Source organism: Xylocopa sonorina, chromosome 1, assembly GCF_050948175.1.
Source record: "Xylocopa sonorina isolate GNS202 chromosome 1, iyXylSono1_principal, whole genome shotgun sequence".
NCBI classification, from domain to species: Eukaryota; Metazoa; Arthropoda; class Insecta; order Hymenoptera; family Apidae; genus Xylocopa; species Xylocopa sonorina.
Genome location: NC_135193.1, coordinates 10,901,106 through 10,928,017, shown reverse-complemented (window position 1 = coordinate 10,928,017; position 26,912 = coordinate 10,901,106). Strand labels below are relative to the sequence as shown.

Sequence of the window (26,912 nt, the reverse complement as noted above, 5' to 3'; positions counted from 1 at the left end):
GTCTGTCCGCGCTGTCCAAGACACGGACGAGTACGGGACGCGGGATCCAAGCATCGCGGATCGATCCTTGATCCTGGCTGGACGGTCCCCGTCGATCCTCGTCGCCTTGTCCAATTCGTTCCCAGTCATTCTCGATCGCCGTGCGCGCACACGTGTCTCTCGCGCGATCGGAACTCAGTGTCGTTCGGTGTTCGACGATTTTCCGTAGAAGCGATCGTGATTCTTGGGAAAAGAAGGGAATCGATAAAGGGAGGATAGTTGTTCAGCGTGTAGAGACGATGAATGAGCGTGGGATGCATTGAACGAGCGGTAGGTCCTTTCTCTTTCGTACGGACGCTCGAAGTAGATGATACATCGTGCTCCGATGATTCGAAAACGGTTTACTCGTGTCGATTCGATCGATCGCGGTCGATCGTGATTCTATTTTAATCGATTTGAAATCGTGCACGCGCGATCGATACGATCTCTATCCGTTCTCGAAACGACTCGTTTCTGGTCACTAAAGTCGGGTTCAAAAGTCAAGGTTAAGGCTGAAGATTTATGCGTTCGATATACCCCGAGCACGTCACGAGCAATCGCATTTAGTATTCGGCATGGATCCAAAGATCCACGGACGCGTCGTGAACAAGCCTGTTAATCTTCTAATCTATCTCGCCCGCTCGAGAACGATCGCGTCCACCCTGCTTAGTATCAGAAAGACGTCGAGTCGAGCAGCATCGATGCATCCCCCGCGATCTTCCTATCTCAGAAACCGGATCGCGCCATCGTGCCCGTTGTGAGCTGTGAAGTGGCCACGCGACTGACAGCCCTGCCCGTGATAAATGCAGTTTAGAACCAGGACCCGACGTACCTCGTGCCGGAACTCGATGGACTCGCGAAGCTGACGAAAGCTGACCAACGTAGGCGACCCTCTGAACGGAGTTCGTTCATCCGATTGTCCGACCACCTCTGTTCGCGTCTCCAAAGTCCACGGTTCGCGCGAGTCTTCCACCCTTTCGCGAGCATCCCGTGCCACGTACGCCCGGAAAATGGCGCATCTTCGACGACCAGCCAGACGAGAGCACTACAAGCCCTTTGGCCGGAGGAAGGTAAACGAAACGAACCATGATTCTCGTGCTAACTCTTATCGCTTTGTACCGACGAACACGCAACTATTCATTCGACTATTCACGTTTCTCGATCCATTTGTTCGATGGGTATAAAAGAGGAACTTGTGAAAGAAAACTGAAGTTGTTCTTGTATCGACCAAGTTTAAGAGATTCCCGAGAGTGTCGAGTCATGGATCGACGTCTTTCAAGCCGATTTTCGTTGTAGTTATTAAGGAAAATTGATAAGCAGGGGTATGTTGTTCGCGAAATACCGTGTCGAGGTTAACACGGAGGCGGAAAGGTTCGATCGTTGCGCGGGGCGTATCGATGTAAAACGAGAACGGATTAATCTGACAGAATAACGAAAGGGTAATAACATTATTCTCGCGAGAGCGTCTTGTGTAACCGGTCTATTCTTGAAATTGTACTTTAAATGACAGGATGCTCTAATGCCGCGTTTCTACTGAAATAGCCGCGACGTCCTTCGGTGCCCAAGTGTCCTCTCGGTCGCCAAGTTTGCCAAATCAGCCTTCTGTAATGTGCGCTTTGCATCATTCGCAAATTGGACATCGTGGCTTCGTTCGTCGCACGACGGATCCACGACGAACTTCTCGTAAAGTTCTCGAGACGGTATCGAATTATACACATCTGCGTGCGGAACGTAAAGCACGAAAGGATGCTTCAATTCGATCGGTTTGCGGTTACGAGTCTCCGGTACGAAACAGACATGCGCGTCTGGCTGGGAGCTTGTGCCACGTTGGAATCTTATCTGGCCATTACGCTCGTTTAATTAGAAAAAAGAACGAACGACGACGAGGAGCGAGCAAATCGCTGTTTGCCTGTTTGGAGCGAATGCTCTTTGTTGCGTGTCTCTCTCTCTTTATGCAATAATAGTATTTACTTTGCGCCTTTAAAGGCGGGCAATTTCGCGAGAGGCAGCTCTTTTATGGAAACGTTGACGGTTTCAGAAGGAAACGCTCAAAGGTGAAAAGAGGACGCGTGCAAGCGTATCAGCTTGACCCAGTTTTTGAGCCCACCTGTAAATCACGTGAAAAGATCTCGTGGGAACGAGTCGCATTGTTTGTCGATAAATTGGATTTCCCGATGATTCCGCGATATTAACGCGCCCGATCCGGCTTGAAATCCTTGTCAAATCCTGTTTGTCACCAAGCCGGACACGTAATGGATCGTTAATGTCAAAAATTCAATTAACGGATTGACGTTCCCGTCGCATCGTCGCGTTGCGGTAGCCAAATACACTCGATTCGATTTGTCTTCGAGAAGAGAAGAAGATTTTAATCCGATCGCCCGATCTCGCACAATTCGCGATGCCCGTACACGTCCATTCTACGTTATCAAGAATAATAAGATAGCATCTCTACCGCAAGAAACATAAAACAATTCCTCTCACGGATTCCTTCAGTCAATCTAGATACACGCTCGGCCCAAAAATTCATCGCGACGTCTTCGCGTCGACGGTGAATGCTCCTCGTGCCACGGGAAGTTGGCTTCTATTCTCGAGGCGACCTGCTATCGGCTAAACATTCGATTCATCCGGATGACACACTTTCCGTCGGCGAAACCTTCGACCGCAGAGGCGGCGGCGAAGACGCCTCGTGGTTTCCGCGATCCCCAACTTCGATGGCCGTAGATCGACGCGTGTACACGCGTTATCGAACGCGTTACGTCCGCGTAAGAGGACACGGACTCAGAGAGAGAGACGCTGGACGGAGCACGGCAAAGTGTCCAAGAGCGTGTCACGTACGCGTGTACGTACGGTTTTGATAAGACACGTTGCCTTCAGGGTGCAGTGGCCTGGCGTTGTCGCGTAGGTCGCCAACAGGGGGGCGAATATCGGGGGAGGGAAGAGAGGGACGCGGATCGATATAGTTACGGGGGTGTCGTCCGGCTTCCTCGGTGGCGCCACAGAGCGGGTGAGTCGGCAAACCCTTAGGCCGATGTATCAACTAATCCAGGCAGGAACGCGATTCGCGTCCGTGAGGACGCAGCAGCTAGTGTCAGTACGCGGAGAAACGTCGTCGTTATCGTTCTCGTTGACTCGCGCGTGTGCCTTCCTCGGAAATCGACGCCAGCTCGGGGAGGATTCACAGTGCGCCCAATCGAGTTCGAAACGGTCCACGTTTCGTAGCCGCCGCGAGGTGATCTCGACGCGTCTCGATCGTGCACGCACAGCTTCCGACTCGTGGTCCTTTCGGTCGGTGTTCGCGGTGCGAGCACGCGTCCTGCCGGGAGGCTCGACGAGAGCACACGCACGCGACCCCGGACCACCCTCCGACGTTTCCAAGCTGTTGATATTTGTTTTCCTCATCTACTTCCGCGCGAGACGGTCGAACACAGGTATACACGCCGATTCACGCACCAGCGACTAACCGGAAATGTGGGCCAAGGGATGAACGCAGCCAGGCCTGCCTCGATAAACGTTGATAACGCCTCGCGACGGGCCGAGTCGATCGAATGAACACGAACTCGCCACTTCGCGATGTCGTTGACCCGCTTCCGAGAGCGTCCTCCGCTTTCATAGCCAACCCGAGTTCGAGTTTTCCCAGACTCGTAAGCTCCGCGAATTTTTCCACCTCTCAGAGTCGAGTGTCTTCGACGGTGTGCTGAATCGTTTGTAGCGGGGGATGGCTGTTCGTATTATTCCTCTTTTCTCATTCATCGTATTTCGCTTTTCTACTGTGCTATATCGCGGTTACGCTCGGCAGAAGACAAAAAGGAGAGTCTATTATTCTACAAAGGACACTGCCATTGTTCGCGAACGAAGGCTTGCTTTTTCCCTCTGAGATACTTATTTTTCAATCCATCTCAAGCACCAAACGTACAATAATTACGCACAGCCTGGTCCAAGGTGTTCTCGTAAAATTGTTAATAGCCTCCTCTCGCCAACTCGTCGTTCGTTGTTTACAAAGGGATAACGAACCCGAGTGACACGCCGTTTTAAAGGGGTCGGAAACGAAATCGATCGCTCTCCTTCCGCGACTTTGATAAATCTGGATGGTCAAGTTTCTCGAATTCTCATGGTTTTTTTTCTCTTTTTTTCTCGACGATCACAGGCTGCGCACGAAGCTGTTCGTTTACACAGAACCGTCGCTAATTAATTATCCCAGAACGATCGTAGATATCGCGTGACGTTGTTTCTCACCAGGCTTCTCTCTGTAATACAATTTCTTTTTCTATTTTTACGCTCCATTCGCGCCTTCCATCAACCTTGTTACCAAGCTTTATCGAATTTGTCAGAATCCAACAAGATCGTCCACGTAATCTGGAATCCTCTCGACGATTTTTCATCGCTACCGCATACAATCGAAGCCTCGCAAGTTCGATTCCTCTGGGTTATTAAATACCAGTTCGCGACACGTAACAGGAGTGCGTACATCGTCGATTTACATAAGCAATGCCGTCAAAACGGTCTTTCAATCTTGTTTAAACCTCGCGGATAATTTAGACCTTGGCTACGTCCGAGAGAACATCCTCTGTTTTTAACTTTTCGTCGAGCGAGCGATAAGAAAAAGTTGGTAGACGTACACGGAATGCGGTCCCTCCTTTTCGTTCGATTTTAGCTGGTAAAATCACCGCTTAAATTGTCGAATAATTACCGACGAACATTTTCTGTGTACAAGGTGGCTTGCTTCGTGGTCGATTTCCACGTTACGTGACCAGACTTCGTCGGCCGATTAAATCAGCCGAGCCGGGGATGCTGCGCGGTGTATCCCCGTCCAGAGACGACCAGACGCGATCCAGTGTCGTTATTTTAATTGCCACACTGTGTAATTAACGAGCGAGCAGTCATTAAAGCGAGGCCAAAAGCCGTATGCAACCAAGACGCTGCCTCCGTTCGTTAAGAAGCTCCTCCACGGCAGCAATTATATCAGCGTATTCCGTGATAGAGGTGAAACGGCCGCCTGTCTGGCACCGTAGCGAGGGGTGGAAATCTATATTAGACGATCCGTCGCGAGAGGATCCGAGCGAGAGTTATCGATGTGGCTGTTTAGCTCTAGAAACCTGTCCTCCCCGTAACTTTCCATAAATCGTACGACGGCGTCGTAAGGCGTCGAGGAAAGTATCCGGTGTATATCTCTCGTACGTTTAAAACGAAACGAGCTCAGCTTCTAATACCCGTGAGAATCACGATGTCTCGATTTATCTCCCGGCTTCTCGTAATTCTTCGTCGAACTACTTTCCACGATACACGATAATCTGTCTCCGATAGTAAATTAATGAATATTCCAAAAGTTAGCAGAGTATATCTATCGCGCACGGTGCGCATTATAGAACCACTGTGCATTACATTCTGCACTTAGCAAAGGTAAGAGAGTATAATTGACGTACTGCCAACAGTACACAACAGAAAAATTCGAGCTCTCTCGATCGATTCGGAATCTTGCCTGCGTTCGCTCGTCCAATTTTCAACTCCCCTGCCCCATCTCATCCCCCTCGATTAGCTCAACGAAGAATTCCCTTGGCAGGAGCGTGTTCGAGGGTGAGCGTCAGGAGGAGATCGTCGAGAAGTGAGCCCGTCTCGCGCAGGAATCGGCGATGGTCGCGAAGGTCGAAACACCAGGTGGTCGAGGCGCGGTGACGAGCGTCGGCCGTGAGTAGAACTGGCCACTGGCGTTTGGATGGCTTGCAAACGGAAGCGGAAAAAGTCGAGGGAAGTGCCGTAATCTCGGCCTCGAGCCGGCCAGAATGGCGTAGCGGCGCCGCGAGTGCTCCCCGTGCAGTAACTTTTTCGAACGCCGCGGTGCCGAGTTTCCGTTCCGTTCACCGTGCGAAAGACGAACGAAAGACGGAGGAGGGAAAGACGCAATGCGGTAGCGTGTGCTAAGCGCGAGCTTAGCGGATCAACGTCGTGCCACAGACCCGGTTCGAGGGAACGAAACCGGGCCGTAACGGGGGTCGAAGGGCCCGGCCGAAAGTGGACGAAAGCCACTCGAACAACGGCCCGGGCGACGACGGCGCTGGCTTCCGGCGATGATCGGATACAATCAACACAATTCTGGCTACAACAAGCTGTTTACACAGGTATACTCGCAACTTCTCAGTTGCGACAGACTTTTCTCGATGATCGAGATCGAGTAGAATTTTGGAAGGCACGACTGATAATCGACTGTTATTCGCGGTGTATAAATACTGGCGAACTAAGCGGAGAACGTATCGCGTCGAGGCTTTGAGTGCTTTACGATAATCTCTGCGTTCGCGTTATTCGTTTGCGCGTGAAACAGGCACAGGCACTGTGTTAAAATAGGATAATGCTTGCAACGCGGACACGTATCGCAAAAGGGTGTCAATGAATCGACCTCCTCGCACAAAGTAAATTAGTTGCAAGGGAGTATCGCGCTAGGCGGCTGCGAGGCGTCTTCATCGGTTTCCTCGATTTTTCTAAAAGGGTTACCCCCCGTGGCGTGCGCGATGCGTCGCGCGAGTTTCACATTTAATCAGCCTGGCGTGAAATAAAAGCGCCAGGGCGTGCTATCACCGTGGAGACTCGATCCTTTTTTTACGTTGCAACCTAAATCGATCTGGTTTACATTTCGAGCGTGAAACCGAGCGTTTTACGGTACGCTCCGTTAGCCAAGCCGCCGCTGGTTTCGTCCATCTCGCAGCACCCGCCGCTCTTCTTCCTCTTTCATATACGCGTTCGATTTTTATTACTTTGTTTGCGCCACTCGATCAGTCTTCCCGATCGATCATCGCGCTTACACGTATCTCCTCTCACGTTTGTTCGTCGCGCGAAACGGCCTCGTTAGCGTCGCGTCCATCGCTCGAACACAATACACGGCGCTATGCAAATTCAATATCACCCAGTGACATAAAAATTCTCCGGCTGAAAATTCGTCCCATGCGAGCACTGCTCGAAAGCACTCCCGTCCTCCGGCGCTTCCCCAAGAGGGTCGAAGAAGGTCGCGGCGGCACGCACAGACGAGTTTACACAGTCAGTCACGCACGAGGAACAGGTAGAGAGGCGATTAAGTAAAGGCCGTTGGCATGGCTACAACCACCCCGACCGAATGAATTCGTCGCTTCGACAAAAAGAAATCCCTTTCTGACGGCGGGAGAGACGGTGGACGAGTTAGCGGAGACTCGTTCTCTCCAACTTCTCTCCTTCTCTTCTCCTCTACACCGAAATAGGTGATCGTTCACGGGGTGGCTCTCCAGGTGGCGTCGAACGCAACGTACCGAGATGCAAATCGAACGGTCGGCTAAGTGCCTCAGGATACACGCCGGGTATCCTCCGCGATTAATTAAGTATCTAATTACGGGAGAGGCAAAAGCCTCGACTTTTAAAGGCGGATCGATACGTCAATGTCGCCGGGAATCGATAAAATTGCGTTCGAAACTGTGCCTGAACGGGGACGTACGGCACGACAGCGATAAGTCTTCCAACGATGGACGCAATTGATTCAATTAGTTCGTACCGGGGGAATTAATTGATCGGCGAGGATCCATTTTCGCCACGTCGTCGCTGTAGGCTGCCGTTACGAGGTGTCTCACGATCGTATAGATAGAATTCTAATTTCTGTCACGATGTCGTCCGCTCGGTCGCAACACTTGATGCTATTGGCTTAATCGTCTACCGATTACTCTAGAAATTACGCTGAAACGAACGGTGAATTAATCGCCAGCGTGTCGCAACTCTTGCGTACTCTTGGCAATATACTGCGTTAACGCTTGCTAATCTCGCCAGATTATTATTGAACTTCCGGAGTGGCGTAGAAAATGTATCGCACGGTCGGATGGTAGCTATTTCGCCTGGTTTCAAGTGCAGTCCAGAGATCTGAAACAAGAAAAAGATTTCGTGAGAGACGCGAGCGTGTGGAATATAGGTGGTACCTGTGTCTGGCAACGTACTATCCGTTTCTACTTACTGGCGCGTTACAGCGGAACAGTCGCTTTACTTTTCAAACTAACGCTCGCCGATACTTCTACGACCAAAGTACAGGAATCGTAGAAGCGCCACTTGTTAATTAATTCCATTGCTTTACATATTCATACTCGCTCGATACGCTGTACAATAAATCTTGTCAAAGTAGTGTTAAAAGAATAGAAGAAGAACTTTCCGCGAGCTCGAGCAGAAGATCGAATGTATTATCAGAAATCGAAGGGAAACAGTTACACTGGGATAACGATTCGATAACGATCCCGACGTAATAATGTCGGTCCCTTTTCGAGGTGCAATTCGAACGAGTTTGTTTTGTATTTCAGGGCTCGGCGGACTCCAACTACTCGCAGCCGAGCTCGGATCTCTCGCTGGACGAGGAGAAGGAGAACTTGCGTCGTGAGAAGGAGAAGCAGGCCCTCAATCAACTTGAAAAAGCCAGGGTAAGTCATTGATCTTTCGTATGTTCCAGTTTCTCGTGTCTCCGTCCCTCCATACCCCTGGCGGCTTGTTTTTCCGCCGGTCTTTCGTAAATCGTTTCGTATCGATCGGCGACTTCCGAACGGCGTCATCGCCTTCGACGCCAGCCCCGCGAAGAGCGCGCCGCGTGGAAGTCGTCCGTCAGAAACGGGAGAACCGTGTCAATGAATACGGACGGCGGACTAATGAGATTTCACACAGAGAGGCCGCTCGGCGAGACCAATTAAACGTCTCACGATCCATTGTCTTCTTCGACCGTAGATGCAAATCCATTGTGCCACGGGTTTCTAGCCGTGATATTATTGCCTTTAATTATACGTCCCACTCCAGACTTCTTTGATGTCATTAAAACACGTCTCGAACTCGGCCAACCGATAATTATTCGATAGTCGTTTATGTATGCGCGCGATCGTCCAATTGTATCGACTCTTTCAACTCTTTCGATATCTCGAGGTAGAGAATTCTTGAAATTTTCGAATATTCCAGTTTCAGCGGAAGTAGAATCAATCTTAGATGTTCGGATAACCTTTCTCGTCGGATGATCGACAAAGTAGTCGACGCGTGTATATGATTACTATCGTATATATTACTATCGTAGATCACGTTCAAAAATTCTGAAGAATCCCCGTCGAAGCTCGTCGCCATGCACGACCGATTATCCGAATCGCCATCGGCTGAACGATAAATGAATATCGATTAAACGGCCACGACCTTCGAGGGGTAGAAGATCGTAATTAACACGGACAGCAGCCTGTACTTTTATTCTTTGCGAAGCGTCGCGTGGACATCGTTGATAATGCACCGATCACCCGTGATGCGATCGATTGCTTTTGTTTCATGGTTAAATTGCAGTCGCGCGAGTGTCGTTGGAGATGCAAGGGGTTACGCGACGTGACCCAGTAGAAAAGTCGATAGCGCGGACTATAAACCGAGCTTTCTCAACGTAACGTTATCCATCCCTGAATACGTAGTGGTATGAAAATCGTTTCCGACGCTGCTAACAGACAATTCTTCCGAAATTATTCAGACGAAACCGGTGGCGTTTGCAGTGCGGACCAACGTGAGCTATGACGGTTCCGTCGACGATGACTCGCCGGTCCACGGTTCGGCTGTCAGCTTCGACGTCCGTGACTTTCTGCACATCAAGGTACGTATCATCCCATTTTGCCCGTTTGAAAGTAATACATTCTTCCCGACGTCTCGAGACTTTCTTTTTCCCTTATCGTACACAAAGGTCTCAGAAGGCTGAGAAAGAAGCTCCGTGCTTCGAAAATAACTATTGACACACGCGCAAACGACGGTCCAATTAACAATCTGAAGTAATGATCGTCTACCTCGTCATCCCTCAGGAGAAGTACGACAACAACTGGTGGATAGGTAGGCTCGTGAAAGAGAACTCGGACGTTGGCTTCATCCCGTCCCCGGTTAAGTTGGAGGCCCTCAGGCAGCAGGCGAGCGCTGCGCGTGGCACAAAGGGTTTCTATTCGGCGCGTGGAGGGTCTTCAGGGAACCTTGGCGAGAGTGGTATGCCCTCACGTGGTTCCACACCACCTACACCAGGTATCCTAGCACGTCCTTCTTTCTTTCCGCCCTCGAAAACCACGGTGTACCGACCTGTGTACTGTACGAGAATTCTCTCAACGAGACCGATCGATGTCCGACAGTGAAAACAGACGGAGGGAGATCTCGACTCGTCGTGCAAAAACAAAAAAGAATGAGAAAAAAATGAGGCAAAAAAAAAAAACAGAATAAGAGAGACAGAAACTATATGCGACAAAGTAAAATGAAAATACGAACACTAGAAAAGCTCTTGCCGACCCTAAGTATCTTCAATGAATACGAACACATTCTGTAGCTTTCGTTTCCTCTTCACACGCATCTCTCGCGAGCTTCTTTTATTCACCCCTGTCTCACCTGTCCTTCCTTGTGCGTTTTTAGTTGCGGGGTGTATCCTCGCTTAGCGATGATCGAGTTTTGCGAGTTTAGACCGTAGGGAGTTTAGTTGACGTCGTCGCGTTGGTCATTGAACAAGTTTCGCTTCCGCAACTCTTTCAGACTCTCTTGAATTTCTCACCTCTCGAACGATACAGAACTAGTCCGGATTCGATCGAAATTTTTTCAACGACCCACGCGCGAATCACACCGCTTGATACGACTGGCAATTTTCACTCGCCTCACAAATTCAATCAGACTCGAATACCATTCTACACACGAGACACACGAGTCACGCAGAAGTAAAACAAGGCACTTAGTGCTCTCGCTGTGAATTGACCTTTCTTCAAGTAGTCGCTTCTACGATTCTCGGACATCACATCGACGCATTCGAATGAGTGTACACGTACATAGTGCCGTAGGTTCTTACATTAGTCTGCATTGAATCGCTTCTCACTAGTTTTCCTTTGAGAGAAAGAGGGACACTTGTCAGATGCACGACAGTAACGGAGGATCGTTTCCGCGATTAATTCGAGCCAACTTTCCCTTGACAGGTGACGACAGCGACAGCGTCCGCGGCGGTAAGGCTACGCTGACCACACCACCGGCCAAGGAGAAGCGGAAGAACTTCTTCAAGAAGCCGGTAAACGATTTCGACGAATCGCTGTGCCCGCGATCACTCTAACCCATTCTGTGTAAACTCGTGCCCAAAACGTCGTTGCTTGATCCTTGGATCTCTAGTTCGGTAGTCGATCGCTCGTACGCATTATTACACTCGAGAGCCTCGTCCGACCCAACAACAAAATGGATCGCGCAATTCTCTTAACAATTAACGAGCGATTGTTCCGCTTGCCAATTTTCGTTTTTCTTTTTTTTTTTTTTGCAGAGGTATTTTAAAGGAACAGATGCGCGTGTTCGTTGATTTGCGATACGCCGTGAGCGATTAACATTTTTCGTAGATTTGGCAAAGAGACTCGGCGCGCGCGATAAAGTCGCGGTGATGTGGACGAGGCTTTCGTGTCTAAATTTATCTGTCGGTGCTAGAAAATATCGTGGGCCACGCGAGGACTAGCAGATTTATTTCTGTGAGTATGCGATTGTGTGTATCAGACTGCGAGATATCTTTCTCTCTCTCTCTCTCTCTCTCTCTCTCTCTCTCTCTCTCTCTCTCTCACTCTCTCTCTCTTTCTCTTTCTCTCTCTCTCTCTAACTCTCTATCTATCTATCTCTGTGCATCGTGTAAATTTGACGAACAAAGAAGAGGAAAAAAGTAAAAAAGGAAAGAGAGGTACACGGACGAACATTCAGATTCGAAACTCTCTCTCCGACCGAGAGGCTGCCCAATAATTTTGATCAGTTTCCACAGATGTTCACGATGACCAAAAAAGAATCGTCGTCTCAATGAAAACGATCGTTCTTAGCTGACTGATTTTCCTGCATATGATCTGGCTTACGTAAATATATATATGTTTCTCTTCGTTTTCCTGTTTAACTTAAACGAGGCGCAGTGTCGGATGCGAATAGCGATTTCTAGCATCGATCGATAATCTCGCATTAATCGTCTGATCTTGGCGGACCATTTTACCAACGCTCACGACGAGGATACCGTCGACCATGTCGGCTGGACGGGGCTACATGGTCCACTAATTGAGAATGGTTCGGCGGTTACTTAGAACAGTATCGTAGAATACGCCCGTAGCTGAATAAGCTTCTAGCCGAGCAATTTCTCGTAGTATCTATACGTGTTAGATCGTTGTTAGCTTAGGTCGATAGGTAGTTAACGAACGCACTGCTTGGCCAAAGCGCCTTTGGAGGCTGAAGAGAAATTTGCGATGCGACCGTGAACGTGGAAAGGCCTTTGGCTGTGCAGGAGGGTAGGTCGCATGTCTCGTGTCGACGTGGCCATTAACTGTTTTAAATGTTTTCAATGTTGCATTCCGTGCTCACGAAGTCCTACGTAAGTGAGACTATCCTGGGGCTGATCCTGACCGTGCGGTACCAATTTTCATCGGTCCCCGTTGATTTGCTCGTCACGATTTCAGGAAACGACCACCCCGTATGACGTAGTACCATCCATGAGGCCAGTCGTTCTGGTGGGTCCATCGTTGAAAGGCTATCAGGTGACGGACATGATGCAGAAGGCGTTGTTCGATTTCTTGAAGCATCGCTTCCGAGGCAGGTTCGTGATTGTCCGATCGAATGCTCGGAGGGTTGATCGAGTTTCAGGGGAACGAGTGATTCACGCGGATACATTGATTTTTACCATTTCAGGATAATTATCACTAGGGTAATGGCAGACATTTCACTGGCCAAGAGATCGCTGCTGAACAATCCAACGAAACGAGCGATCATGGAACGATCTACCAGCAGGAGCAGCTGTCTGGCGGAGGTGCAAGCGGAGATCGAGAGAATCTTCGAGCTTGCCAGAACCCTTCAGGTACCATTCTCCTCCCCGTGACCAGTGAAACGTCCCACCCCACGTTCGAAAATCATCGCGCGTTCAATTTACAGTTGGTGGTATTGGATTGCGACACTATCAATCATCCGTCGCAATTGGCGAAGACCAGCCTAGCGCCGACGATCGTTTATCTGAAGATCTCGTCGCCGAAAGTGCTCCAAAGGTTGATCAAATCGCGTGGAAAGTCGCAGATCAGACACCTGAACGTACAAATGGTAGCCGCGGAGAAGCTGGCCCAGTGCCCGCCGGAGATGTTCGACGTGATCCTCGACGAGAACCAATTGGAGGACGCCTGCGAGCACGTGGCCGAGTACCTGGAAGCTTACTGGAGGGCCACGCATCCTCAGATGATCGCGACCGTCCCGCGACCGATTCCTGCCCCGGATGCACCGATCGACGCGCTCACACCACGGCTCAGATTAGGTATTCCATTAAATACCACGCGTCAACTATGGTTGTACATACATTCTCGTCGAGGATCGAGCGTAGCTGAATGTTTCCAAGTACAAATATTCTACGATCGGGTTTCATTAACGCGGAGAATGGCCTGGTTAGGGTGCGCTGTTTGTCGCACACGCATGGAACAGGGTGTAGAGTATTTGTATTTAACTGTATTTATGTCCGATATACTTTTGGTTCTTCTATAAACGAGAATTTCCGACTTCGTTTTTCGACTCGAGACACAGACTGACAGGAAACTCGGACCTAGACGCATAAATCATATCTCGAACAGCGATCTAACAGTAAATACATCGGCTCGCGTAATCGCGACCCATAATATCATTTATCATTAAGTTCGTCCACGGTTATCAGTCCTTCTCACGAGCCTCGATACGATCCCAGAGCCTCTCAGCTCTGACTGGCCTGGGTCGAGGTTTCTAGCTCACTTGAAAACTCTAACGAGCCCCAATTCCGTCAACTAACACTCGACACTTTCTTCTTGCCCCTTCAGGTGCCCATCATGAGAGTTACTACGGCCACGAGCCAAGAGGTAACCCAATCTTTTCCTCGAGCGCAACATTGTACACACGTTCCTTTTTTTCTTCTCTTTTATTTTATTTTTTTTTATTCTCTCAGTTCACCGTCGCGCAGCCTGTGTTCCGTTACTTGCTTGAAGAGATACAAAGACAAATGAAAAGAACGTAAAAATCACGGAGATCCGTAGATTAGCCGATAGTTTAGTCGTGCTTAACGCGCGAACTGAAACGCGCGTTCGATCGTTTTGTTATCGCGACGTTCGTCGAGAGAAACTACTGGCGACATTCGAAGCTAGTAATGAAACACGTCTGTAGTAACTTATATCATTAGCTGCACGTAGCCGTTGCATGGATTCATGTTAGAACGTAGAGCTATTCTTACCGGAAAGACTGCTAGTCGCTGGTTGCAACCTACACTCAGCCTTGTAAATTATTACAATGTACGTTCGATGTACGCTGCACGCCTCTTCTTCGTATGCGCACTGTAACGTTTGAATGACGTGCGAAAAGTTATGTCTTTCTTCTTTTGTAAATACTTTGCTCTATTTCTCTTTCCATTTAGATCAGCGCTGTTTAACTGCGATATCTGAACAACGTTCCTCGCACTTTTTTTCTATCTTTTTTTTTTCCTATGCAAGCTCTAATGTTACGCTGTTGACATTTTTCAAGTGGAAAATTGTTCGCCGACGAACAACGCTGGTTTAAACGATACTATTCTATATTTTTAATCGAGAGAAAGCTAGCAGTCTTTGAATTACCAGGGAAAAGTCAAGTTCACGGAGAAATATGACTCGTACGAGGAGGCGCACGACACACCATTCTACTGAATTTCTTTTCAGCAACAATGTATGGATCGGCAAACTTGTATCAACCACAGCAAGACAATGGCGCGTTCGCTCTCGTTAGTTTCAAACACATTTCTATCTCGTTTTCTTTGTTCATATCCTCTTCCTCCGACGCTCCATCAGAAAAACACGATCATCCCTCACGGCGATCCCCCTACCACTCTTTCACCCTCATCTCTACGATCGTCTATTATACTTTAACTGCAATTTACTTCGTGCACGCTATGCTCTATCTACTACATTGACGCGAGTGGATTCGCTCGTGACATCTGTCTGACCATTAACCCTTTGCGCTCGACGACTTTTTCGGTCGGGCGTCGCTGCAACTCGAGACAATTTCGCGCGTAAATGAATTTATAGAAGAATTAACATACGAAAGTGTTATATATTGATATATTATCCGTGTTTACATTTTGAAAAAGATAATTATTCGACGAGTTTTCGGAGAAACGAAAAAAGCTTTCTTACAAGTTTAATTAAAAATTTCTGTTCGTTTCATCTCCAGTAAGAGTTGATCACGTTAAATCCACACGTGTACTCATGCTTCGCAAGACTAACGCCACATAAGAATTTCGTGCCCGTTCCACCTCCGCATCCTCTTCGTCTTTTTTTTTTGTCTCTCGTCTCATCGTAAAAGTCTCTTCATTCGATGACTCGCAATAATCTCCACCAAACGACTACGATACACGAAATAAAAGCGAATTTCCACGGAGAACTACCATCGCTGGCAGAAAAAAAAAAAATAATAATAACCGAACAGAAAATGAGACAAACTAGAAAACAACTGCCAGGTCTACGTACGATCGGCAATCAGCTCTGACTCCGATGTTCTCTTTGTTTACGTGTAAAAGCCGTCGTGGAGGCGGTGGCTGCCACGGGAGTCATCCGAAAACAGGGCCAATTTACCTATGGTCGGGGTGACGAGAACAAGCCCAATGAGTTGAGCTAAAAGAACGCTCGCACGCACAACGACGGTCTGGCCTAGACACGACCAATACCACTTCTTCCACACTTTCTCCTTATCACGGATGAGATGATTTTACGGCGTAGACCGGCTGACCAATTATACTCTGTCGTCCTCCCCCCTTAAACTCTTAGTACGCAGGGGATTAACGATGACGATCGAGAGAATTAGCGAGACTGTGTTAATAGGGAAACCTCCTTAATGAGGCCGCGTTTGTAAGTACAAACGGGTTTGGTGCATGGGCTCGGTCAAACGAGACCTACCTTGTCTCTCTTACCCAAAGAGAAGGATTTGTATTATTCTAATTGGTTGGTTACTTTTGTTCACCTTAAGTGTTCCTCACTTTTCCGTTTTATCTTTTTTCATCCCCCATTTCATCTTTTCTTTTCTTTTTTTTTCTCCACTCTCTCTCTCTCTCTCTCTCTCTCTCTCTCTCTCTCTCTCTCTTTCTTTCTCACACGATGCAGTCTCGTCGAGACAGTTTTATTTTTCGATTCTGTGACAGCTTACGTTCCAATTAGAATTGTCCTGATTTGTGTTTTATCAGTCATTGCTCTTTGTTGGTTTCTTTCTTTTGTTTTTTTCGTTGTCTCGCAAGCCCTTCACCAACCCCTCTCACATAGAATAGGTTGATAGAATAGATCTAACGAACATATTAACGTGGCGTGGTTCATTGGAATCGAGAGGATCAAACTTTCAGGTCGAACTATGTTCACAGATGACTCCTTCCAAGAGAAATTTCAGAGCGCAGTCTCGCGGTTAGATCTTCGAAATCCTTCTTTTGGGACCTGTTGGTTGGTTTTTGTGCTCTTCCTTTTGTCCTTTTTTTTTTAGACTTTACGTATACATTTTTGTTTTCTTCTTTTTTTTTATTGTTTTGTCTCTTAACGAACACAAGTCCCGTTTTGAGAATATTTTTTTCCAGTTCAGGCAAGTCCACGACGACGGACTCCGCGAGGAGTTTTTCACTGGTCCACTTCTCGACGTCTCCGCTTCAACAGCGCGACGGCACTTCGAACGTCGGAGTCTTTGCGAACTGTGTCCGTTTTTCCTCCCCCGTTTTTCTTTATCTTTTATTTCCACCGTCCGTTCTTTTTTTGCACAGCTAGTTTGCATGCAAGTTGTGTTAGTGTGACGTGTGTGCCGGTGTTCCTAGTTAAGACACGCAGGTGGATTGATTGGTTCCTCACCGTTTAGCCATGTTTACGATTAACCATGTAATCTAATTTGTTTAGTGGCTCCAGTGAAATTCCGCCTCAAGCTCGACGCTCTAAAGTTCTAATCGCTATCTCGTCGAGCTTGAGGAGAATAGAATTCGAAAGGACCAGAGAGGATATATTTAAAATCACAGCGATAAGATCGCAGCGTCCTTTCGAATTTGAACCCCTTGATAGCAACCTGAATTTCCGTAACGCTCAACCCAGGTAAATGATAATCGTCGCGCAGGTATCGTAGAAGGTATCGTTATAGAAATTCAGGCGCTACAACTGAAAATCGTGTTCGATTAAGTGGCACGTTGTAAGAGTAAATTCGAATGTGACATCCAGGATCAGGCTCGTACAGCGGCGGACACGTGAGCGAGGGTACCCGGAAGTCGCGGCTGGAGAGGATGGATCGCGAACGGGGCGATCGCAGCGAACACGACTACGGCACCGAGGAGGAATCGTACGTTGGTGGCGTCGATTACGGCACCGCATCGAGGCGTCGCCAGCAGCAAGACCCGCGCGCATTGAACGCCATTTAGGAGCTGGGGCCCCGGGGCCTGTCGCTACAGCGCTGTCCCCACCTGCGCACCACTGCTCTTTAGTGGGGTCGCCATCTGGTACGCTACTGAACGTACGAAACGTGCTTTACGCTACCGTAGCGAGAGAAAATTGTCGCACTGGTCTCTGTTAGTGGGGTTTCTTTCCTGTCGCTACCCGTAAGATGGTTCGTTTCCTTCGATTAATTAACGCGCAAGATGTCAAAGGTGAGAATCGAAGAGGTTGACCGACCGCCTCCTTGGCAACCCCTCGTCGAGGGGGATGAAGATGATCCGTGAAATCCTTGAAACGTCTTGGATTCTTCTTTCGACGTCCTGTACAACTTACTCCCTTGTTCGCGCTGTCCAGCATTTAGATTACCGCCTTTTGTTACGATACTTTAGATTTACGATTAGTGTACGGCATCGTGCGCGTTTTTTTCTTGTTTTTTTTTCAGTAGGTTTCATTCACGAAATTCAGTCTTTCTTTTGTTTAATCGTTACTTTGTACGATATTGTTACCCGATGTAGTTCTTGTCTTGCGAGATGCGACTGCATCGTTTCACGCCGATTATAGTTGTTGAAGAAGCGTGCGCGTTACGCGTATCCCTGCCTCGTAGAATTCGTTGAATTTGTTGAACTGCTCCTTTCTTCTTTCTTGTTATTTGCTGGATTGTTGGGAATAGTAACGACGCGCGTGCACGCTGGCTACGATGTACACGAACTTTTCTTTTCCTAGGTACTTTTTCCCTTTTTCGTTGCGATTTATCGATACTGCGTACAAGCTTTACGAGAGAAGTAAGAACTAGTCGATTAGCGTTTTTTCGTTTCGTTTTCACCGTTGATTTTCAAACTATACCCGTAATCATCGTAACAGAGTAATGTATCCATGGTGGCAGACGTATAGATTCTATTTTCGTAATCGTAATTCGATTGGAAGCCTTGTTGATTTCGTTAACGATCGTTTCGTACCACTCGATAGAATCAGAACAGTAGACATCCCCTTCAGTAGATATCATTATTGTTGTCAAATGTTAACGAGTAAATGGCTTTTTCAGTCCCTCCTCGTTTTACAGAATTTTTTCGTATATTTCGAGTTCGATCACGTAAGCGGAGTGTGTGTGTGTGTATGTGCGTGTGTGTGTATGTGTATGCGTGTGCGTGTGCGCGAGAGAAAGGGAGAGAGAGAAAGAGGGAGAGCACGAGGGGAGGGGTGTGGCCAGCGAAAACTTTCACGAGCATTTTTTCCAACAGGAATTCCGCAAAACGATGGGCGGGGTGAAATGATTATCGAATGTCCTTGTCGGTGAGGTACGCACAGGATAAATCCCCCATTCGCGGAACCAGCTCAACGAGATGAGTAGACGCGAGATAAAAAAAAAAAAAATGAAAATCACGTGAACAAATCAAAGAAACACACATTCGAGAGTGAGAGAAAAAAAAGTGAGAAAGATGGTAGAGAAACAGAGAGGGTAAGAGGTAAGAGTGAGAGGAATAGAGGGAGAAAAAGAGCCCTGGGGCCTTAACTTTTGCGCTGACTCCTCCCGGGCCCCTATACCCACCCCCACGAGAACCATCGGATTTCTAAGATCGATGATTTATATCAACCGGCTAGGAGAACTCGTGAATCGGCATTGGGTCCCTATTAACAAACAGCACGATATTATTCGCTCGAAACTAGGTAGACGATCGGTCTGAGCTGATGAAACGCAATCGAGAAAAAAAAAAAAGTAAAGGATCGCGAACCTTCAGTACACGAATTTCGCGTAGGATTCTTTCAATTCGGCCGATGGAACAGTGATAGTTTTTTGCTTCGACTTAGAGAGAAGAGTCATAAGGAAAAAAAGAGCAAAAAGAACAAAAAAAAAAACAAAAAGAGATCGAGAGTCACTCTAGTCGAATTAATCGTAGAATTGGTCGCATGATTAAATTCTATTTATAGAAATTTCGAAGATTTTTGCATTTTCACGGCAATCAGTCGGGAAACACCGCACGGTCGAGCACGGGATGAAATTGAAAAATAAACGAATTAACGTGCATGGCGATGGGTCGGGATCAGATAATCATTGTCGTTACACGATTGAAAGTTTTCGATTATCGATGGCGCGTTGGTGATCGCCGCGCTAAGCTGACGTGTTTATACGTTTTATTAGAGTCTATTTGGTGAAAAAGAAAACGAAAAAAAAATTGAAATATACACACGAACACTCCACGCGTGTGCACACACGGACATAACACGGAGCAGTGGTGTGCAGTGACATTTGCTGAGAAGGAAGCTGTGTTTCCGTAAAACTTACAAACGACCACTCAAAATAATAAAAATAAAAATTCTTTCTAAATCCTAAAACAGACACGACATAAATATTCTGATAAAAATGATCGCATGATGTGTATTCGTTATTTATATTTTAGAAGATACAAGTGAAGCTTCCACAGCTTCCATGGACTGTACACCATTGCCACGGAGAGACACGTATACACGAAAACACGCTGGAACACATTTTGTGTATATAGTATACATACATAAATAATAATATATATATATAAATATATTGTATACGTATGTACGCGCAGTGAACACTTCCACCTTTGTCACTCGACAGAATTCCGATCGTGTTGAAAAGTGAGAGTGTAGCGAGAAAGAGAGAGAGAGAGAGCGAGAGAGAATGAGAGAAAGGGCGAAAGAGTGAAAGAGGAACGAAACTAGCGGAGAACGAAGCTACACCATAGAATCAACGGATATCGTGTAAATATTGTAACAAACCTTTGAAGACGAGTACTTTCCGTTTCGATTCTGTCGTGAATGCTGTGTCTATCAGCTGCAGCGAGGATCGCATCCAACGCTGATGCAGAACATTTGCTGGGATTTTCTCCTTCTTTTTACGATTTACACTTTCGGTCCTCGTAGACAAGCGTGGACGCTTTCGATGCACTACGAACTTGCTGCAACTAAAACGAGAGAAATATTTATGGATTAATCGATACGACACACATCTACACTCATAACAAACACAACAAACACGCATACACACGTTTGATTACATCGTTCGCTTGGATTTAATCGCGGCGAAACCGATAACACCGATCGAATTCTGATCATTAGCGTACATTGGTTTCCGTTAGCCACGCATCGACATTGTTTCTCATCTGGAACGAACGATCCTCGCCATTTTTTGCGATTGTATACACGCTGGACTTTTTTCGAAAATGATTCAGACAATTCTAGCGACGATCACTTTTATGCGTGGTTAGATTTGTAAAGGGGTACCGATGCGTTCGTTTCATCGGAACGATTATGTTCGAGTAGTGTGCTTTCGCGCAACCAAACTTCGTGCGTGACGTTGCTGTGTGAATTTAGCGTGATTTTCTTATCGTTTTCGAACTGTTTTCGCCCATCTCTTCGACTGATCGCTGGCACGCTTTTTCTTATTAAAATGAAAAGAGAGGGGAGAGAAAAAATTGTGAAGGAGGATGATCGGTGAAGCCGATTGATTAGTCCGTTTGTTGCCAAGTTTTTCAGGCTTCTCTCGAGCAATGGATCGCATTTGGTTACGTGTTTCGATTCGCTTTACTTTTAATAGAAACGCGTGTTTGCCAGCGATCCATCGTTTTATCAAGTACCACTAAAGAAAGTGATTCGAATCCTTATAAAGCTCGTTGTTCGTTCGCCATTCGAAATTGGCGCTGGAAGATTATATAGGCTGTTGTTCGCGTGAAGATCACGAATGTCTTCGTGCGACGTCATTCATTAAAATTTTAATAGCGTCACTGATCGATTAACCGAGTATTTACGTGGAAATTCTCGTCAAAAACGTACTCGGCGTCGACAGACGTTCGCCTGGAAATTGAGCTTCGATAAGATTCTCGATCTTTGTCCGCTACGTTGTTAAATGAATTTTATTGGCGCGGCTTGCCGCTCCTAGCAATTTCATTTTGTCGAAGATTTCACTTTTATCTTTCGACGGACAGACAATTTTGTACATTAAGAACAGCCCCGTCGAATTCGAGACGCGTGTCACGGAGTATTCGAGCCGATTGTTCACGATCGAGTTTCGAGCGTCGTCGACTGCTCGAATTATCGGTCGATGACTGTGAAATCCGTTTGCAGCCGACGTTTTGTAAATACTAGGTGAAATATACTCGCAGGACATGGTCACCGGCGAAGTCTGTTCAAAGATATTCACGCTTCCACTTCGATACAGGCGAGTTCATTCGATGCTCGACGCGAGAAAGAGCGTGCGTTTTCATTTGCCGGTTCGAAAACGAATGCACGGTGGTAGGCACAGTTTCTTTCGAACTCTGATTACCCGCGTCGAACTGAAACTGTGCACGCCGAAAAATCTGGTGTTACCGCACGTTTGCTCGGTTATTTTAACAAATTTATCTGTTCCTGGTCGTAACTACGAGTAACGACTTCGAGATCGTAGCTGTTGTATAACTACTTTTTCTAGACGTCACTAAACGCGATTAAATGCGATCGATAGAGAGGGTTTGCTACGGCGTCTAGCTGACGTCCTTAGCGAAACGGAAATTTTTTATAATATTTTCTAAGAGTCTCCCGCTCGATAGGCAGCGATAGCAAAACCCACGTCACGCAGACCTGGAACGAATACGGCGTCTCACACCGTCACGGATACATCATACGCCGATGGTACACGACTTTGAGAAGCCCTCGATATTTCTTAGTGAACGACTCCTGTAGCTGCTGACGCGAAATTCGTCGGTACGTAATGGACCTCGGTTTAGAACTTTAGCAGCTTCCGGTTCTTTCTTTCCGCGTATCGTCCAAGACTAGCGTTCGAATCTGTTACGCGTCTATTAGCGTGTTGAATTAAAAAAAAAAAAAGCAAAACGAGAGAAAAATAATGTAAATCGTGACTCGTAGCTGTTGATCGAAAGCAATTCGGATTTATGTATAAAACAAGAAAAAAAAAAGATGAACATCATCGTAGTGTTTCTTCGTAAACGAACTAGGATTAAAGACAAGTACACGCGAGAAGCTCGTTCGACGCGTACAAAATCGACACACTGTATTCTACCGACGACAGAAAGAAAAAAAAAGTATCTCCCCTTGCGAGAAAGTGAAAGAAAAGCAGAGAGGAAAAAAGAAAAGGAGGAAAAGCTAGGATTCACTTGGGAAACCGCGATGAACACGCGGGAACGTTGAAAGTCCAATCGGGAACACAATCGAATTTTCTTGAATGGCTCGACGAGAACCTGTCACGAGTGTTCTGACGATGTTTAAACAGTTTCGAGAAGAAACGGAAAGACGAGAGAGGGAAGACTGGAAGCGGGGACGCGTATAACCTCCCTTTGGGGGGTTGGGGGTAGCAGAGAGTCGAGAGGGCGCAAGTACAATTCGTTCGATACACTATTAGGGCGCGAATTGATCCTTAATTACGTGGGCGTGAGTTATTGCGTTGGCCTGCACCGTGTGCACGTGAACGTGTTGTTTGTTGAATCGAAGCTGCTTCTGTCGGCGTCGCGGCGCGCTATTTCGCGTCGATCGCGCGACGCCCACCTCGAAGAATGCAATCCCAATTACGAATGGTTGGATGGTCCAAGAAGCATAAAAAAAATTAATTAACGTAAAAATAAAAAAGAAGAGCGAACGATCGGAGGGGAGAAACCGATGAGAGATTCAGTGTTCGCTTCGACGTTTTATTACTACCCTTATCGATTTTAGCGCGAGTGTTCATTACGGTACAGATTCGATCTAATTTTAAAGAGAAGGCGGGAGAAGCTTGAAACATAGAAGTACAAACATTTGAGAAGAATAAATAAGTTTGATACATTCTCTGGATTCTCGTTACTTTCCCTCTTGTCTGATATCTTTCAAGCTCGATTTCGAGAAATCTGGACTTTGTCTTCGCACTGGTAGTAGGAGTGCGTCGCAAGGAGACGCTGAAACAATTACATTCTCATCGCTTTCTTCCTCGATCGTTCGAATAGAGACACGAGAACAGCGCATCGACGAAGGATCTACAACAACGAGTCGCGTGCGACGATCGTTCTTTTTCAGAACAATTTTTGGGGGTGGAATCTTCTTGGATGCGGACTGCGTCTCGATGTTAGGTTCGGAGTTAGGTATATATCGCGAAACGCCTGTCCTTGTAACGAGCCTTAAGGCTTTCGCAGTGAAATATTGTTGGCCGCTGTACAATGTGGTTTCGAAAGTATAAGTGTGCGTACGGAGAGAAAGAGGAGAACGGGGCGAGAGGAATGGAGAAGGAGAATTCGCGGTGCTAGGATCGCAATGGACGTCATTGTCGGTTTGACTCGATGATCGTGATTTTGTCTCCGGTTCTAATATGTGTAACAATAGTAGGCTAGACGCAGGCGAAGAAAATACGTTTCCGCGCGAGTCGAACGGGAGGATCGGCGCGTTCCATCGGTTTCCTGGCTGCTGCTTTCTGTATTCGACCATCCGGGTGGTACGTAATCCGAACAGGGGAAATCGTAGCAGACAGAAAGTTCGTTGTCGATCACATTTTAGAATGTTTTAGAGTTAGAACGAATCGTAGAGGCAGCTAGAGAAAAGAAAAAAAAGTAATAATAATAAACGCGGCTGTATAGCATCGAGCATTAACTCGCGATCAGTTTTAGAGTCCGATCGATTGTTTTCTTTCTTAGCAAAGCAAAGAAAAAAAAAGAAGAAAAAGAGGAAAATTAATTCTCAATCGTTCGAGTGATCGGCGATTACCGAACATCGTTGATACGCAACGATCAAGTGGTAAAGCTGCGCTGCTTCTCGTCACGCCGTCCTTGTATAATATTTAATACGATCGTCGATTCGAATCAACCGGCGTCGCTCTCCGAGGACGATGTCCTGTCGCCTGTTGTACGTGAATTCTAAACGTGTTCAATTTCGACGTGCTTTTACAGGCGTGTCTCTGTCCCGCGTGGTGCGCGTGCACGATCTCCCCCCAAAAAAGAAGTGGAACGAGGCCGTGCACCCACGCGTCCTCGGTAATTTCTTTCTTTTGCGGCTGGTTCGTTGGATCAAAGGTTTTTCCCTGTGTATATTGTCTATTTATTCCCTCGTCCGATTGGTTTTGAACGTCGTTGCAAGCAAACGAAGGAATGAGGGAGGGAGGAAAGACGGAACGAGTGAGAGCGAGAAGAAGAAGAAGAAGAAGAAGAAGAAAAGGGGGTGAGTGGTCGAGAAACGAGCGATTCCATTCGTTTTCCTCGAGTGAATTTTATTTCGTTGTTGTTGTTGTTGTTGTTGTTGGCGGTGATGGAATTGTCGTGCGTGAAACGAAGGAGAGGGAAGAGAGCGTACGACTGCTTCGTTGTTAATCGAATTTATTGATTCACCTAATTGTATCGAGCGTCGTTGGATGAGAGGAGAAAGTGGAGCAAGTGTACGTGTCTGTATGTGTTTTCGCGTGAACGATATCGAGAGAGAAAGAAATAGGGGACGTATGACAAACGTTGGAGAGAGAGAGAGAGAGAGAAGAGAGAAGAATGAGGTGATTCAAGGTTCATGTGTGCGAGCTACGATTATTCGGTGACGGAATTGAGGCGATTTAATTAACGAGATGTTGTGAATTATTCTATAGCAAAAATGAAAAGTGCTACGGACCTGGCAGCGCGCACCACGACGATCCTTCGACGATCGATTACTTTTCGTTCGCGTCGAATCGAGTACGACGAGTCCCGGCAGCAAATGCACCGACACCAGGGGGTTGGAATACTCGATCGGCCGAGATCGATCGGTTTCTTCGTCGACGAATCTCGAGGGACGCGATGCTTTGATCGTTTCGATGTTGATATGTCAATGCTGTGATGTTATCCTTTGAAACTTCAAACGAAAAAAAAGTATATCCCTTCTCCCGTTATCCCCCCACCACCCCAAGAACGTCTCCCTTACGACACACGGCCCATCTCCTTTTTTCCCCAGAAAGTATCCCGCGAGGCGAACTCTTTCTCCTTGGAAAATGAATATTTCTATTATTGTAACACTTCGCGCATAGCCCTTACAAAAACAAAAAAAAAAAGAAAAAAATAGCTAGATTCTAATCGTATTTAATGTAAAGTTTATTATTGTTACATCTCAGTGATTCTCTCCTCTATCAGTGATCTCACGGAGAGAACGACGTGCCGTCGACGAGAACGCGTTCAGAAAATAATACCGTGGAAATTCTATGTACGACGAAGGTGTTAGGGGATGAAAGTGGAGGGAATTACTATTATTAGGGGAATCCTGAAAGTATAGCGATCGATAATCGACCAACCGTTTACACGCTCGTTTCTCTCCGATACGTCACTGGTACCCGAAATTCCTACATTTGTCGCATTTGTAAATAAAATTTTTATCATCACACGACTCGACGTGTTATCATTGGTCACTGTACTCGTCGCAATTAACGTAACAAGGATACGTGAAGACTGGAGGTGAATGAAAGTCGACGAGCCTCTTCGGACACGTGAAACGATACTTCTTTCTTCGGTGAATCATATATAAACGACGTTACAAAACGAATATTTACACTTTATCGCGTTGTTTCTAATAATACAAGGTTCATTGTACTCGTTACAAGTTGCTGGTGAGTCACGTTGTACCCGTGACGGTTCTTGCGCAATTTCGAGGCTACTCGTGACAATTTCGATTTCGCGTTTGCGGCACGTGACAAGTGGCAAACGAGAAAATTGCCGAAACGATACTTTAAGTCTACGGAATTTTTTTCCTTCCTTTTTTTTTTTTATATCGTAGCGACTCTTTGGCAATCGATGCAACGTTTGACGTTAATGATACAAGACAAACAAAAAAAAAGTAGAACGGAAGTGACGGTCATCTATTTACAGTGAACTATAAAAAAATATATATATATAACGTCCATAGTATATATCTTGTCGTGAAGTATATCAGCTTTCAGGTTAATATTCAAGCAGACAAACTCGTTAATTTCGCGTGGTCGAAAAGTACGTGCGTATAATAAAGTTATCAAAGTTTTAAATTGCTACGAGTGAGACTACCGGTAGTAATTGCCAAACTTATCCGAGTAACTCGTCGTTTATTGATTATATTTACACGGATACACACTCGAGTACCGTTCGATCGTATTGCACGACGACGTTTAAAGCACAGGATTCAGCTAATAACTTAAAACTCCCAGGCACGCTCCCTTAGACGCTATACAGTTGTTATAAATAAATAATAGTGGCCGCGCATTCTCAGCAGCGTTCTAGGGTAAATGCAAATGTGCAGCACATAAATACACGATGTTAAACCTGCGGTACTATTTTGTACAATTTTCACGGTGTTCTCAAAAGAATTGTCTAAAACATCCTTCTCATTGAGACGATCGTCCTCAATTAAATATCATTACGATGATTTTTAAATAACCCCCGGAAACTGATACGTTATTACATCTCCGACTTTGTCCGGACTCCCTTAGCGTGCATACCTTTTTTTTATATAACGCTTAACAACATTTATACATGTACGGCTGAATATACTATATACCTACGTGTTTTCGTACGTCTACCTTTGGTACAATTGTTCTCGCTATTGACTATGATC

The 26,912-nt window shown here is 46.6% G+C and overlaps 1 protein-coding gene across 14 annotated transcripts in view; it reads left to right on the top strand.

The window, feature by feature from the left end:
* Positions 1–19,259, top strand: part of Ca-beta (Calcium channel protein beta subunit) — a 68,490-nt gene extending 49,231 nt beyond the window's left edge. For 2 of the 14 annotated variants that reach the window (XM_076906606.1, XM_076906631.1), the window contains 9 exons: positions 8,313–8,429; positions 9,494–9,613; positions 9,816–9,990; positions 10,953–11,041; positions 12,441–12,577; positions 12,670–12,835; positions 12,910–13,279; positions 13,809–13,847; positions 17,190–19,259. In XM_076906606.1, the coding sequence (XP_076762721.1) occupies positions 8,313–8,429; positions 9,494–9,613; positions 9,816–9,990; positions 10,953–11,041; positions 12,441–12,577; positions 12,670–12,835; positions 12,910–13,279; positions 13,809–13,847; positions 17,190–17,386 (1,410 nt within the window). In that variant the 3' untranslated portion in view covers positions 17,387–19,259. Of the gene's footprint in view, positions 1–260; positions 310–688; positions 1,089–3,216; positions 3,447–5,553; positions 6,132–8,312; positions 8,430–9,493; positions 9,614–9,700; positions 10,027–10,952; positions 11,042–12,440; positions 12,578–12,669; positions 12,836–12,909; positions 13,280–13,808; positions 13,848–14,672; positions 14,735–17,189 lie in introns of those variants that run through there. The other 12 variants (XM_076906598.1, XM_076906622.1, XM_076906648.1 and 9 more) reach the window with 11 other exon arrangements.
* Positions 19,260–26,912: the final 7,653 nt, after the last annotated feature.